Source organism: Vicia villosa, unplaced genomic scaffold (assembly GCF_029867415.1).
Source record: "Vicia villosa cultivar HV-30 ecotype Madison, WI unplaced genomic scaffold, Vvil1.0 ctg.001822F_1_1, whole genome shotgun sequence".
NCBI classification, from domain to species: domain Eukaryota; kingdom Viridiplantae; phylum Streptophyta; class Magnoliopsida; order Fabales; family Fabaceae; genus Vicia; species Vicia villosa.
This window is the reverse complement of record NW_026705739.1, coordinates 342,459-358,071: the sequence shown is the minus strand read 5'-3', so window position 1 is coordinate 358,071 and position 15,613 is coordinate 342,459. Positions and strand designations below refer to the sequence as shown.

Here is a 15,613-nt window from a genome sequence, read left to right as displayed (position 1 = left end):
TCTACAAGATTATAAGATTTAAAATGACTTAATCTTCAAAATAGGTTTTAAAAACAAAAATTTTACAAGGTTTAAAACGAAAGAATCTTCCAATATTAGAAAAATTCTTACAACTTTTTTTTGGCAGCAGAGTTTTTCAAACAAACCCCATATGACAAGAGTTTTTCAAACAAACCCCATATGACAGGAGTGAAATAGGTATTAACCCTAAATAAAAATACGAAAAGTACTATAATCATTGAATGAGAAAGACATAATGGTCGGTCAATTTATAAAAGGTGCGGTACAATAATAGAAAAATGATGACGTTAGACATTACATGTCACACACGCCACATAAGAACAAAAATAGTATATCCACGTGTTTTTAACGAGGTACTTTTGCAACCAAAAAATATCTTTAAATTATTGATGAATAGTGTGTAAAGTCAATATATTGTTTAAGTATTTATGTAATTTTATTATTTCCTAGATTCAGTAGCTTCATTAGATTTTTTCTTTGAGATGGAATCTATGTTCAAGACATGGTTAGTGATGTTTATTCTTATCTTGTCTGCGAGCTATTTGCATTATTGTGTAAATGGGAAATCCCAAGTTCCTTGTGTTTTTATCTTTGGAGACTCTTTATCTGATAGTGGTAACAACAACAATATTCCTACTTCTCCAAAATCTAATTACAAACCTTATGGTATCGACTTTCCGACTGGCCCAACCGGAAGATTTACCAACGGTCGAACTACGATCGACATAATAAGTAACATTCTTTCAACTTAACTATATTATGAATATTTTTCAGCTCAAACTAAATAAATTTTTTCAATGATTGCAGCTCAACTTTTGGGATTTGAGAAATTTATTCCATCGTTTGCAAACACTAGTGGTTCAGACATACTCAAAGGTGTCAACTATGCATCTGGCGGGGCTGGAATTCGCAACGAGACAAGCATGGCTATGGTATGCTATATATCAAAAAGCCTAATAATTTCTTTGATTATTCAAACTGTTCTTCAATTGGTTTTTGATAGATGACCACATGATTTATGTGATATTACATTATGTCCATGTGTATATAGGGTTTTGTTATCAGCTTGGGATTACAGTTAACAAATCACAGGGCTATAGTTTCTCAAATTGCTAGCAGACTTGGAAGTATTGACAAAGCTCAACCACACCTCGACAAATGCTTGTATTATGTGAATATTGGAAGTAATGATTACATAAACAATTACTTTCTTCCCCAACTCTATTTAACTAGCCACATTTATACTCCTCAGCAGTATGCAGAAGCTCTAATTCAAGAGTTATCTTTGAATTTACAGGTACATTCCCCTTCAAAATCTCTTTGCTTCAATTTTTTCATAAAATTATTTAGATAAAGATTATTATTATTAATAATAATAATAATAGTATTAGTATCTTATTAATAGAAGTTACATTACATATAATATGATGGTGGTTTATAATAATGCCATAACAGGCTCTACATGACATTGGAGCAAGGAAATATGTGTTAGTTGGGTTAGGCCAATTGGGCTGCACTCCAAATGCCATCTTGAATCGTGGTACAGATGGGGCTTGTGTTGACGAAGAGAATGCTCCTCCGTTCATTTTCAATGGCGAGCTTAAATCTCTAGTGGATCATCTCAATAATAAGTTCTCTGCTGACTCAAAATTTATCTTCATAAACAGTACATTTGAATCAGATGGCCAGAATTTGGGCGGTAATATCTTGAATTCACTTCTAAAAATTTGGTATATATGTACTGGTTTAATGACTGGATCGATTTTATATACCCATGCGGCATTTTCAATGGATTTCAGGTTTTGTTGTTTCAAATGCTCCGTGTTGTCCATTAAGGTTGACTGGAGGGTGTATTCCGAATGAAAGACCATGCAATAATAGGAATGAGTATGTGTTTTGGGATGAGTTCCATCCCACTGAGGCTTGGAACCTACTCACTGCAAGAAGGTCTTATAATTCACTTAATTCAGGCTTCACTTTTCCAATGGATATAAAGCAGCTTGTTGAACAAGAAATTAAGATGGAAGTGGAATCCACATCAAAGCTTAGTGCCTCTAGTTAAACAAGATCGAGTTATTAGTATGCATTCATTATTTTTCCTACATGCATTTGAAACAATCTTTTCATATTATAGCATTATTGTAAGCTATATTAAATTCAGTTAAGTGTAATTGGCTTTGCCGCCTTAATCTTGTTCCGCTGTGTGTTCAATAAACCTATTGATAACTTTAGCATTTATATGATTATGTCCTCAAGCAAATGCTGGTGGGGAGTTCTGGGAAGTGTCAGAAGCAACAACAAACCAATAATCTAGATACCTATGATCCAATATAAACCGATTGACAAAAGAGTATAAATTGTTCTTGTCATTGTCAAATGTTCATATAAGTATGGAAAAGACTCAGATTTATCATTTCTGTCTTTCTAATGGTATGAAGTGGTCGCCCTCCATGTAAATATGAATTTTCCATTTGGAAGCAGTTGAGTTGCATCCCTATTCCTCTGTCAATAATCAAATTAGACAATTTTTTCATAATAACTTAATTAAGAGCTTATTTTTTAAGTATTTCTCATATATGTGTTAATAATAATTCATGTACAATCCTCTCCATTCACAATCCTCTCTAGTCCTTGAACTAGTTTGGTCTTGGTCTATCCTAATGGGCCATAAGAGATTCAAATTGACAATTTCTTTATAGACCCCTATAGCTTCTTACTAATTCGTGGCAAAATTCTATAAATGATCCTATAATTCGGAGATGCATCTCCGAAGACATCAAAAAGGATGATTTCGGATATGCATTTCTGAAATCAATTTTTTTAAAAAAATAAAAGCTTTTCGGAGACGCATATCCGAAATCACCATTTCGGAGATGCATCTCCGAAATATGCTGCGTTTTTCTATTAACTCAAAACAGCCAACCCTCTTTTTATTCTACCCAAAACATAAAATTTTCCACACCACACCCATTTCTTTCAACTTCTACACAAACTACACTTGCTCTACAACATTAAAGGATTCAAAGGCTCAATCAAAGGCAACCGAAAGTTTCATAAAATTTGTAAGTTTCCAAACTTTGAACTCTAGCATTGATAATCTTATTAGGGCTGTTAGAAATTAGTAAAATGTAGTAGGTTGAATTTATTGTGGGTCAATGGTAGTGTTAAGTTGATAAAAATTGGATTTTGAATGGGTTAAGGCAAGAAATGGGTGACTGCAAAAATGGAGAATCGCACGGGTTTTTGGAAGTGCGTTTCCGAAATAACCTCTCCGAAATCACATTTGATCAGTTTCGGAAATTCACTTCCGAAATGTAGTCTGAAATGATTTTTTTTTTATTTTCTAAATTGTTTCAAAGTCTTACCGGTTTCAATTTTTTCAAGAAAATGTCAGGAAATCAGGCACGACTTAGACAGGATAGGGAGACCCAGACGAGATCGGCTCGACGCGAGCAGGCTGCACAGCTAGCAGCGACACGGGGATGGGGTCGAGTACGAGTACCCGTCCAAATGGATGAGGCGCCTGTAGGTTCCTTATCTGGATTGAGGAGTAGGCTGGCTCGGGTGTCTTCCTCCCGTGAGGTTAAGGAGGATGTGGTGGAGGAACATCAAGAGGGGGTGGAGGCTAAGGAAGATGAGGATGAGGCCTACCCGGGAGGACCTTCGGACACATCTATGTTGATATACTACCATGAGCACATCGCTCGACGTGTTTGGAAGGGAAAGATAGTTTTTTATTACACTTTATAATTTAACCGTTTTTTATTTATGTTTTTATTGCTCTGTCTTCTAACAGTTAAACTAACATATTTTTTTGTTTTTGTTGTGACAGGAATGGTCGATCATAAAATCCGTTAACCATGCGCGAAAAATATTTGATTTGTTTAAACCACAGGCTCAGTGGTTTAATGACATTGTAGCTAGGAGCGGGCTAGGCGGGTTATGCATGACCATATATAGTACCATCAGCCACGACATGCATTTACAAAAAGGTGGCACAAAGAGACTTCATCTTGCCACCTTTCTGTTGGGGAGTTGACGATCACCCTACATGACGTGGCCATTAGCCTTTCTTGGATAATAATTCAAACCGAAATCATAATCTTTTAACAACTCTAACCATCTTCTTTGTCTCATATTAAATTCCTTCTTATCAAATAAATATTTTAAACTCTTATTGTCACTAAACACTTCGAATATAGAACCATAAAGATAATGCCTCCAAATCTTCAGCACAAAAACAACTGCAGCGAGCTCTAAATCATGGGTAGGATAATTCTTCTCATGAGTCCTCAACTGTCTCGATGCATACACCACTACATTATCATTCTGCATAAGTACACCTCCTAAACCCATCTGAGAAGCATCACAATACACCCCAAAATATTCTTCCGAATTTTGCAATGTGAAAATCGAAGCCGACGTCAACCTTTTCTTCAATTTAGTAAAACTTTCTTCACATTGGATGTCCCACACAAAAGCCTTACCCTTGCAAGTTAACTTAGTCAACAGAAGTGCCAACTTAGAGGAACCTTCGATAAACCTTCTATTGTAACCAGCTAATCACAAGAAGCTTCTAATTTCGATAGCCGACTTTGGAGTTTTCCATTGCAACATAACATCTACTTTAGATGGATCTACATCAATGCCATTACCTGAAATAACATGACAAAGAAAAAAGGAGAATTACAAGTTGGGTAGTGACTTAGAGAATTATGGTGTGTTTGATGAAATGAGCAATGCCTTCTATTTATAGGCCAAAATTAGGGTTTTTGGATGAAAGAATCAGACCATTTGGCTGTGTGGTTTGAGAGTTGTACTATCTTGCTTCTTCATGAAGAAAAGTGAAGTTCATGGTTCCAAGAACAAGCTAAAAGTTCAAGCACGCTTGTAATGACTTTCTCTGCATATTGGGAGTTTTCTTGTGGTGTTTGTATTGCTTTTGGTGCAGAGCAAACAAGTTAGAGGCTCAATGCAAGAGTGGTTGGTGATTAAAGCTTCTTTTTCAAAATGGAAGTGTGATCTTTATGCCATAAGTGGAATGATTCAATGGTTAATGATCAAAGCACTTGGTTAATAGATCAAAAGCAAGTGAAATCAACTTATTTTAGTGTTTAGAACAAGTCACATGGTCTACAAACATGTATCTTGCAGATTTGAATCAAGATTCAAACTTTATTCTTCATTTCCATGGCTTGAATTCAAGTGTTATGGTGCCATATTCACAAAATCATATCTCGTAGCTCAAGTGTTAAAATTCCGTGCTAATGGTCTCTTTGGAAAGCCCTTGCTACATACTTCAATCCACTTTTTGAAAGTTTTCTCAAACTCATTTGCGATCTTGGTGAAAATTGGCCATAAAGTTAGGAAAAAACTAGGTTAAAACACTTAAAAAACTTAGTATTTTGACCTAAAACTTCTTGATTCCATATCTCTCAAATAAATATTTTTTTGGGAAAACTTTATAAGTGGAATATTTGTTTGTTTGATCAAGATCTACATCTTTCATGTTGGGATATTTTTGAGTTTGTAAGTGAATTTTGAAGTTTCCAAAATGGTACCGAATACACTTAAAATCCAATTTTAACTTTTTGTTGACTTTTTGATCTTGGATTGATTTTCTTGATTTTTCTTGATCAAATGACTTGAATAATCATATGTTGATATGTTTCTCTTCAAAAGTCAAAGGTTGACTTGTACAATTGACTTTTTCCAGATTAACTGCAACCTTGTGGATTCCAATTGAATCAAGCCTTTCTCTTCAAATGGATTATGTGAGTGGCTTATAATATTGAATTTAAGATCCTTGAATCTTAGTTTGAGCCATGGAGCCATGTCCTGATTAAAAGTCAACTTCCTAGATGAATCAGGTAAAAAAACCCTAATTTGTGCACCAGATGAATTTGAAAATTGTTGAACTTGATTTGAGCCATTCTTAGACTTTGATTTTGATGGGGTAATCACATGAGTATAGGAGAATGCTTGATCTCCTTTGTGGGTTTCAAAACCCTAATATTGCCTAAACTTCCTAATTAATCACCTGCCTTAAGCAACAAGCAAAACACAATCTCTTTTTGTATATTTTTTTGTTAGTAAATGGAATATAAATAATAATGATGATGATAATGATGATGATGATGACCATACTACAACTACATTACATATTTCTTCCTGTTATCTTAATTGAGCCTAATAACAATTTAATCACCTGCTACTAATATATTAATTCTGCAAACCATGGTAAGGTATCTACTAATTCTGTTACTATACTTACATATTAGGCTGAAACAATTAAATTAGCTATTTTCATACCAGGCTAAATAGTTAAAGAAAGAAACAAAACTGAGTGGTCCCCTGTTTACTATCTGGGGCGCCCACCCCACCTCTAACCAGCCATACGGGGCTCCCACCTTAAGCATATGGAGTGCCCATGTATCACCCTTCTAAACCCCGCGCCAATTAAATAAATAATTCAGAGTAACATGAAACAAGGGTGCCACAATTCCATTTTAAAAACAAACATCATATGTCATTATCATGCATTCACTGAGGGAATTCATCATAATACATAATAACTCATGTTAACACAGCGGAAAATCAGTCATACGGATACGTTCAACATCTTTGAAAACTATATCCCTCAAAACTCAAAATAAAACAACTAGAGTCATAAAATTTAAACTCAAAACTCGTGTTCCCCCAATGTTACTGTGATACGGTGAACTGACTTTAAATATTTAAGCAAATAAATGTTGCGGTGAGCAAGAGTCGCCACCGACTTTTATTTTATCCAATTGGAAAGGCAAAAGGAACAGGAAAGACCTTTTAAAAGAGATTGAGTTCGGGGGGTAAATTATACAAAGGGAAGGTTTAAAGCACCCTTTGTATCCATGGTTATCCATGGGCTCTTAATTGCTTAGCTCACTTTTGAATTGTTTGTTTGAAAAGCAGTGTGTGAATAGTAAAACTTTGTTAAGGACTTTAGCTTGTAAATAAGCGTAGCCTTGTTTTGAAAGTATTTGAAAAGAGAGGTGTGAAAATTAATTTGAAAGTTTTGAATGTGAGCAAGCAATTGAGAACTACCTACCCTAAGTTTGTCTTTTTTGTTCTTTAAGTCTTTCGGGCGAAAGGGTCTATCCGTACCATGAGAGGGCAGGAAGTCTTTCAATTGGATGTTAAGGGTCATCGAAGTTATCGTTCGCCACAAGACTGTCCCTTGCCATAAAGAGGGAATGTAGTCTAAGGGAAGGATATAATAGTCATTTTTAGGCAACAGGCGAGGATACCTTAGCAATTGGGACAATCATCATTACCGAGGCAACATCGAGGGACTAGATCTCATATGATGATTTAAATGATTTAGGCAACCTTTGCTTTAGGTATCCTTGGAATCGAGGGACTTGACTATCTTTACAATAATTAGAGGCAACATGCAATAGTAATAAAGGCAACAAGAGAGGTTACCCTAAAGGTGTGTGTGTGGCACAATCACGTGATTAAATTCAATTATTTATCTTGTAATTAGTGATGCTAATTCAGTTCAAGGCTTGCACTCCCTAAGATTACTAACCACGCAGTTTAAAATTGCAGAAATTAAAGGCAGAAAAATATAAAGTCCTACGCTATTACAATAAACACCTGTGGGCTGGAAAATTAAAGGCAGAAAAATAAACCTAATTACTATTACAATAAAACCCTTGAAGGGTAACAGAAAATAAAAGGCAGAAATTAAAATAAATTAAAATAAATAAATTAAAGGCATGCGACATACACTAGAATATGGGATGAGAAGAGAAATTGCGCAGGGTAATTAAGAAATTCAATGTTTAAAAACAATTTGTAGTGTTCATGGTGATAAATATTAAATCTTACAGGTTGAGAGAAAACCTGAAATTACGATTATAGTTAATTTTAATAAGCCTAAAAATAAAAATCAAGGTTAAATATTATAAACCTAAAAAATTAAAATAGTTAGCCGAAAAACCTAATTCGATTAAATTAGCCTAAGTCTAAAAATTAATTATTGGTTAAACCTAAAACTAAAGTAATTGATTTAAATTAATTAAAAAAAATTAAATTAAAATTATTATAAAAACCCTAAATTAAATTAATTATTAGTTTCCTAAAAATAAACCTAAGAAGCTAAATTATTGCTTTTACTAAAAAAAAAATAGTTTTGAAAAAAAAATTATATACAAACAAAATGTAAAAGAAAAATAAAACAGAACCTAGTACTGATCTAATATTGTTAGGCCTTGAAGGTACATGGTGAGCCTGCAAGATCGTGTGCGTTGGATCTGGAGTGATGGAGATATCTGAGGAGAGTGAGCGCTAGTGCACCATGGTTAGGCATAGGATGCACGTACCAGATCCACAAACTCTTCATGACATTCAAATGTTAAAATAACATTGTCGTCGGGGAGGCTCGAACCCAGGTATTTCCATATAATCCATACTCCATTTAGCCATCTGCACTGCATCACGCTTTTGTCAAATATATGATCATCAATAAATAAATATAATAATGCTTCAAGTTTGAATATTTCAGAATTATTCAAACGTGGCCCAGTATCCTTGGATGGACCAATCACGTGCAAAGAGATATTTTGGATATTCTGACTGGCGAATAAGAGAGCCCTACTGCGCCACGCAAGCGTTGACTCACTCATGTTTTCTTTAGACCACCGTCCGTGGTGGTTTCCACCTCCTTCTCCGACGGGGTGGTTTTGACAACCTACAAAACACTCAGAATAAATAAGTTAAAACCACCCTACCCCCTAATTCCATGGCTGCGAATCCAATGGTAGCCTCGGTTTAGTCTGAAAAGTCCTCTAGCATTAGGTTCGAAGCTTGGCCGTGAAGTTGCCCTAACAATGGCATATTAGGTTTCAGCCATGAAAACTCCACCACGATATATTAGATCTGTTCTAAGGGATCCCAGGAACACGTTAGAGGTATTAGTTTTGAACGAGAACGTTATAAAATCAAAATACGAAAATCACAAATATGTTATGAATATGGCTTACGACATGCATGATTCTCGCGAGCTTGGCCATGGCTATAGAATTAGACCTACCCTTGGAGATCTCATGAACAAGAATAGACGTTTGGAATTGCTTGAGAGCTGCTACAAATAAGGATTTGAAAGTGCATGTTTGTATGCAATTTTTGAGTGCAAACCCTAGTCTCCTTGGCTCCTTTTTTCCGTCCCCTTATGCTGTGATTTTGTTGTCTATATATAGGAGCATGTATTAGGTCAACAAATATTAGAGAGATCATGAGATTTGATTTGGAAAAAAATTTGTTTTTAATCACGCATAATCTTTCCAAATTGACTCATTCTTGTTCCAAATTGATTTACACGTTTTTTATGGCCCTCATGAATGATTTTAGATTGACTTTGATTTGTAATATTGATCACATAATCCTTTATTATTTATTTTATGATTTCTTTGATTTTAAATTGAGTTTAATTGAATAAATTCAAATAAAAATGCAATAAAATCAAGAAATAAATAATATTTGGTTTATGGGCCTCTCATGAGCTTAAAATCACATGAGAAAACCAAAAGACAAAGCCCAATACTCAAAAATTGAAAATTTGCCAATTAGGGTTTTGCCCTTTCCTTGAAAATAGACCAACTTGTACCAAGCGTATCTCCCTCATTTTTAATCATATGAAGGTGTTATTATACTTTTTAGAAATCTCAAAGATCCTTTTGGTTTCATCTTCATTGATGTTTCCATGTTCGTGTACACTTCTTTGCAAAAAGATGACTTTTTGTTGACTTTTAGAAGGACCTGTAATGTTTTGGCTCATTTCTCCCATATGGTGCATTTCTTGGATTTGGACCCAACATCAAAGTTGTAGAGAATGAAATTTCCTTGAGAATAGGCTTTTGTTGGACCATTTTTGATAAAGTATGAGAGAGTTATTCCCAGTCAAAGTTGAGTTGACTTTTTCTTCTTAAACCCTAATTTTGAATCTTTTCCTTTTGATGATTTTTGAGCTTTTCTTGATGAATCATGATCAACCCTTGATAAAAAGATGAATGTGACTTCAAAATGTTGATGTTGACCAAAAATCAGGAGTTTTGACTGTGCTTTGACCATAGTTTAACTTTTAGGTCAACTAGTCAATTATTGGCCATATGAACCATTGATTAAGCAATTTGATGAATCGAGGCTTTAAACTTGGCATGAGGACCCATGGGATCCATTTGAGGCATTAGAAGTTGATTTCTCCTTGAGAAAAAGAAAACCCTAGTTGGAGGGTTGTTGTTTAGGAGAATGTGCAGTCAGTCAAGTCTTGAGCCTTTGACATCTTGAATAAAAATATGGTGGACAAATTTTGGGGCATGACATTTACAATATCAGAGCATGACACTTGGCGCTAAACTAAACACACTGGCTTATGAGCTAATCCTCACCAAGTCGAAAGCCATTATCCCCAGTTTGAAAGTACATCATTTAAACACACGTCATACTCATTAATCAAGTCACAACAAATCATGCATATGAAATGAACTGACACAATGCACGTGGTACCAATCATCATCAATGGGAATAACCCACCGACCGATCCAACATCGTCAAGATACGGCCCTGCCAGCACAAATTCCACACAATGGGAATTATGCCCTTCACTGATCCAACACATCATCTGGATACAGCCCTTGTCAATGATTTATGAATGAATGCACACATATAACATAGTTATTACATCTTCGATCCGATGAACAACATCGACTCATACTCTTACCATCATCATCATCATCATCAAAAAGCATGTATATGTATCAGCATCATTCAATACAAAGCAATCATCATCATTAAGAACATACATGTATCTGCATCAGTCCTCATCATCATCATCCACAAAGAACATACATATATTCACATCATCTAAAACAAATCAATCATCATTATACAATTCTCAACAATCATCGCATAATCATGTTTTCAAACACATCTTATATTGTCACATTTCATCATATATGTCAATAATACATCATCCATCAAACTAACAACATATTCACCATATATGTCCACAACACATTATTCATAAAAACGAGCAATCACGGTTTAAAAAAAATTCGAGCTGCTACTCATTTCATCATTATAACACAAAGATAATTCATACTCGAAACGACACTTAAAATAGACCAACGGTTCAAAAGTTACACATCATCAAACTTTCAAAAATCACAAAACAGAAAATTTTGCACCCACGTTGGTCATACGCGTACCATACGCGTATCAACAGAAGCTGATTTCCACACATAACGTGCCATACGCGTATCACAGCACCATACGCATATCACCACCCTCTCATACGCGTATCATACGCGTATAGGCAGAAGGGTGCATTTTGGGTGGGACAAGGCAACGTATCATACGCGTACGACCTTTGGGAAATCCCTCATATACGTATCATACGCCATTTTCCAGTGACTTCCAGAAACCTGCAATCATACCAGTTCGTCTTCTACTCGTTTTCCATCATTACAGTCTGCGATTTTGGATCTAAAACAAAATTTCTGCACACTTTAACATATAGGATCCATATAACTTCAATAATCTATCATCCTATATCAATTTTACACATTACAACCTAACTTGTACTCAGTTAGTTAGGGATTCATATTCATAGATTCAGTTTCATGGATGAACACAACAACACATCAAACAAATATCATATTCATACCATAACATCAATTCATACACAAATATGCACAAAATTTACATAGGTAACATCAGATTATATGATCCTATTCAAAAATCATCCCAAACCCCAATCTAATCATATAATAAATTAACCTTAACAATACCCCTAATTAACATTATCATCTACAATACGATAAGAGATGCTAACCAGAGAGTCCCCCCTTACCTTAGCCAAAGATTCTTGATTGGTCTCTTCCTCTTCTGTCCCTCTTTCACGTTCCTCGAGTTCCCAACTTCTCAGTTCTTTTCACGTTCTATTCCTCCTTCTCTAATTCCTTATTATTTTAAGAAAAATAACATTTTAATTAGTAAAAGGGATTTACTAATATAACACCCCCTCTTCCTTACCAATATCACACATGGTCCAATGCTATAAACCATTCTTTCCCAATTAATTTCCACAAAACCCAAAATAATTCTAATTATTAATTTAATTTCCAATTAAATTAAAATTAAATTATACGGGTGTTACAACTCTCCCCCACTAAAAGAGTTTTCGTCCTCGAAAACATACCTCGAATGAAAAGTTCCGGATAGGAGTCATTCATCTGACTCTCCAGTTCCCAGGTAACATTTCTGTCAGCATGTCTCATGAATTCAAATCTCAACTCTTACGTCGCACTTGACCATCCAATTGTGTACCACTCGTTATACCTCCAGAAAGGTTAACAACAATGGAACATTGAAGTACAACCCACACAATGCGTCCAATGAATGAATAAGACCTGAATAGTCAACCAAACGCATAATCAAAGTTGTACTCTATTCTTCATCTTACCCCCTAAAAATCAATTCCATTTTCAAAATTAAAGAGAACCCAACATCCATGTCAGCAAGGTGTGTAGCATTTCTTTAACCTCTCCATCATATAAGTTATACATACGCACTAGGATCCCATCCTAGAAAGCGAGATCACAACCTCATTTAGGAAAGGATCTTTCCACAATCCTATCCGCCCTTCTCAATATCCTACTACTTAATAGCACTGTCATTAGGACATTAACTTATCTGCATCTGTCAACAAGGTTGTCACTCAACACTAATATAGATTTCCGCTGCACATGTTTGTGCAATATAATTCCTTACCCATAGCATGATCACACCTGATCAACACCGCAGTAATGCATTCCACCTATCGAATGTACCAACCTTAAACATACTTTTCCATTTGAGTGATAATACTAACACTTTTCACCAACTGTTTCCTCCAAGAAAACTCAATAATCGTATTCCTCATACCATTGAATTTCAACTATCTGACTCCTCTCAAGTTACACCAGCAATCATCCAACATGTTATATTCCAGTTTTGCTGCACTGCTCTGATTACTCATTACAATCATCATTACCAATTAGATTTCTCAGTTTTTACCCGATTCTGGCTCCCTTTGCTCATTCGTTTAAGAATCATTCTTTATCATACATGGCACTAATCTAACTTATCAATACTTACTCGCACTAAAAAACAAATTCCTGATTTACTTCCTCTATTCAAACATTCTAACCATCAGAACGAGTACGCAAAAGTAGTTATAATCACATTCATTAGTCTCAATATACCATTGCTTACAAAATAGCTCAAACTGAGTCCCGCTCTTCTCTAAGAATTAAATCAACTTCGTCCTTCATAGAGTATAATTCCTCATTATATCTAGAATCTACAATAACACCTTAACAACGACACAAAATTATTATAGCATCATATCGTATCAACTCATCGTCTTAACTTTGCCAAATACATACTCGTTAACTACGTACAAACATAATAACATACTCATCATCTCAACAATTATTTCAAAGAATTCTAATTCTTCGGCACGACATCCTTACATCCACTAGATTCTAAATCCAACATATAGATCAATACATATTCTCTACGTATGTTCCTGACATTTATTTCCTCACTGCCCACGAGTAGTACTCATAACACTACTCTATATCACACTTTCATTGTGCGACTCTGATTATCTGTCTTAAGTCATTGTCCATTACGTTGCACTCTTTCATATTCACTTCTTCATAAGTTCACACAACATGGTGAGTGATTATTCTCACGGTTTAATATCCATCACAACTTATACCATTAAGGTAACAAAACAAGCTCATCCCATCTATATGATTTCATCTACTACCAACAAGAGATTTAGGGCGATCAAGTCCTAAATTTGTCAATAGATAGTCGACAACCATATTTAAGCATAAATCGTCGTTACTACATAATAGTTTCCTTTCCGAGTTTGCACTTAAACTCATTAACATCGTCATAGCCCAATAGTTCACTTTGAGTGTTTACAACTCGCACACTTCCCTCTCATTGGATCTTGTCGGTGAGACACCGACGTCCAAACATTTTACACAATCTTTTTCATAGTCACTTAGCATCACACACTTTTTACGTACTTCCAAACTTCATAATCACTAATATACTCGTACATTACTATTCATCTCGTTCCAAATCAAAATCCTCATCTTAGCAAAAGACCGCTACAACATTCATAACTCGTGGTTTTACTCTAAATCCCATGACATCTTTCGCGTCCAAATATCATTCCACTCGGAATATCAACAAAGTCTTCCTCACATTAATAGGTGTTAGAAATTCTCTACAATTCTTCTTTTATACACGTCGTTGCTTTGGCATCACAATACGACTTCAACCGTTCTAAAGTTTATTTCACCATCATTACTAATTCACTCCTCACTAAAATACATCGGCACTCAAATAATCTTTATTACCGAACCTCTCATCAACTTATTCATCAACAACATGATCTGCTCAACTTCGTTTCAAACAATCGCGGTAGTAGGCATTCCTATTCAACAAGTTTCACGCTTCCTTAATCGACTTCACAATATCTCCTCATAGGATCATTGTACTGTATTTATAACACTCCCATGAGGTAGAACACAATCTCTCCTCTTCGTAGGTTCAAACGGCACATTAATCTGATACTCGGAACTCAATATATGAATTTTCCAACGTCATCCGAAATGCACATCGACATCATGCAGCGACACTCTATACGATATCTCCAAAACTCCTCAAATGGTACATTTAATTCCTAAAATTTCTTCTCAATAAACCTTTTAATTATTCCTTCAATCCGTTCAACTCTGACATTGACATCCTGTGCAGTACCAACAAACAAGTCTAGTTCTAAGAACAAGCGTAACCGCAACTTCAGTTCTTTCCAATATCATCCTGACACAATTAATTACGTTACAGCTGCTGCAACCATTTTCATAATATAGTTCATCTTGTTAGCTTTCCGACGCTTCAAACAGAACTCAAATCGGATGTATAGAACTATAGTTATGAAATTTCGAAGTTTCGCAACGGTTCAGCAAATTTCCTGCGTTTTGCTTACAAAAATTCCACTCCGAAACTTATTCTCTTCGATTAAATCATATTCCAAACAGCCCCTTATCATGTTTCTTCTCTCAAAAACTTCTTATAACTTGAGCGACACATTCCTTCGCCGAAGTTCAATTTCCGATACTTCACGACAGCAATCCTCTTTGCTAACTCGTAATTGAACCACATCCAAGAAGTAAAGCTTCTCCCCCACTTCGCTCAAACCAACTGCTGCAACAAAACAACCAAGTACCAATAGTGTTTTCCCACACATGTCGCGTACCAAGGGATAATACACCGACAGTATTCAACAGTCGCACAACTCAACTGACTCGACAACTTGGCCGGACGGGCCGACCTGCTCTGATACCACTATTGTAACATCCTTCTAATGCCCGCGGCAATTAAATAAATAATTCAGAGTAACATGAAATAAGGGTGCCACAATTCAATTTTAGAAACAAACAGCATATGTCATTATCATGCATTCACTGAGGGAATTCATCATAAT

General features: G+C 35.3%; 1 protein-coding gene across 1 annotated transcript; it reads left to right on the top strand.

The window, feature by feature from the left end:
- Positions 1-461: 461 nt before the first annotated feature.
- LOC131636740 (GDSL esterase/lipase At1g29670-like) lies at positions 462-2,317 on the top strand. Its single transcript, XM_058907335.1, has 5 exons — positions 462-753; positions 829-953; positions 1,073-1,318; positions 1,477-1,720; positions 1,821-2,317. Exons 1-5 carry the CDS (start codon positions 504-506, stop codon positions 2,081-2,083), a joined length of 1,128 nt encoding a protein of 375 aa, XP_058763318.1. The 5' UTR covers positions 462-503; the 3' UTR covers positions 2,084-2,317.
- Positions 2,318-15,613: the final 13,296 nt, after the last annotated feature.

Excerpts from the sequence above, each read along its gene's own strand:
- LOC131636740 (XM_058907335.1), top strand. The coding sequence starts at position 504 with ATGGAATCTATGTTCAAGACATGGTTAGTGATGTTTATTCTTATCTTG. Across the intron at positions 1,319-1,476 it reads AGTTATCTTTGAATTTACAG|GCTCTACATGACATTGGAGC; the intron begins GTACATTCCCCT and ends ATGCCATAACAG. Across the intron at positions 1,721-1,820 it reads AGATGGCCAGAATTTGGGCG|GTTTTGTTGTTTCAAATGCT; the intron begins GTAATATCTTGA and ends AATGGATTTCAG.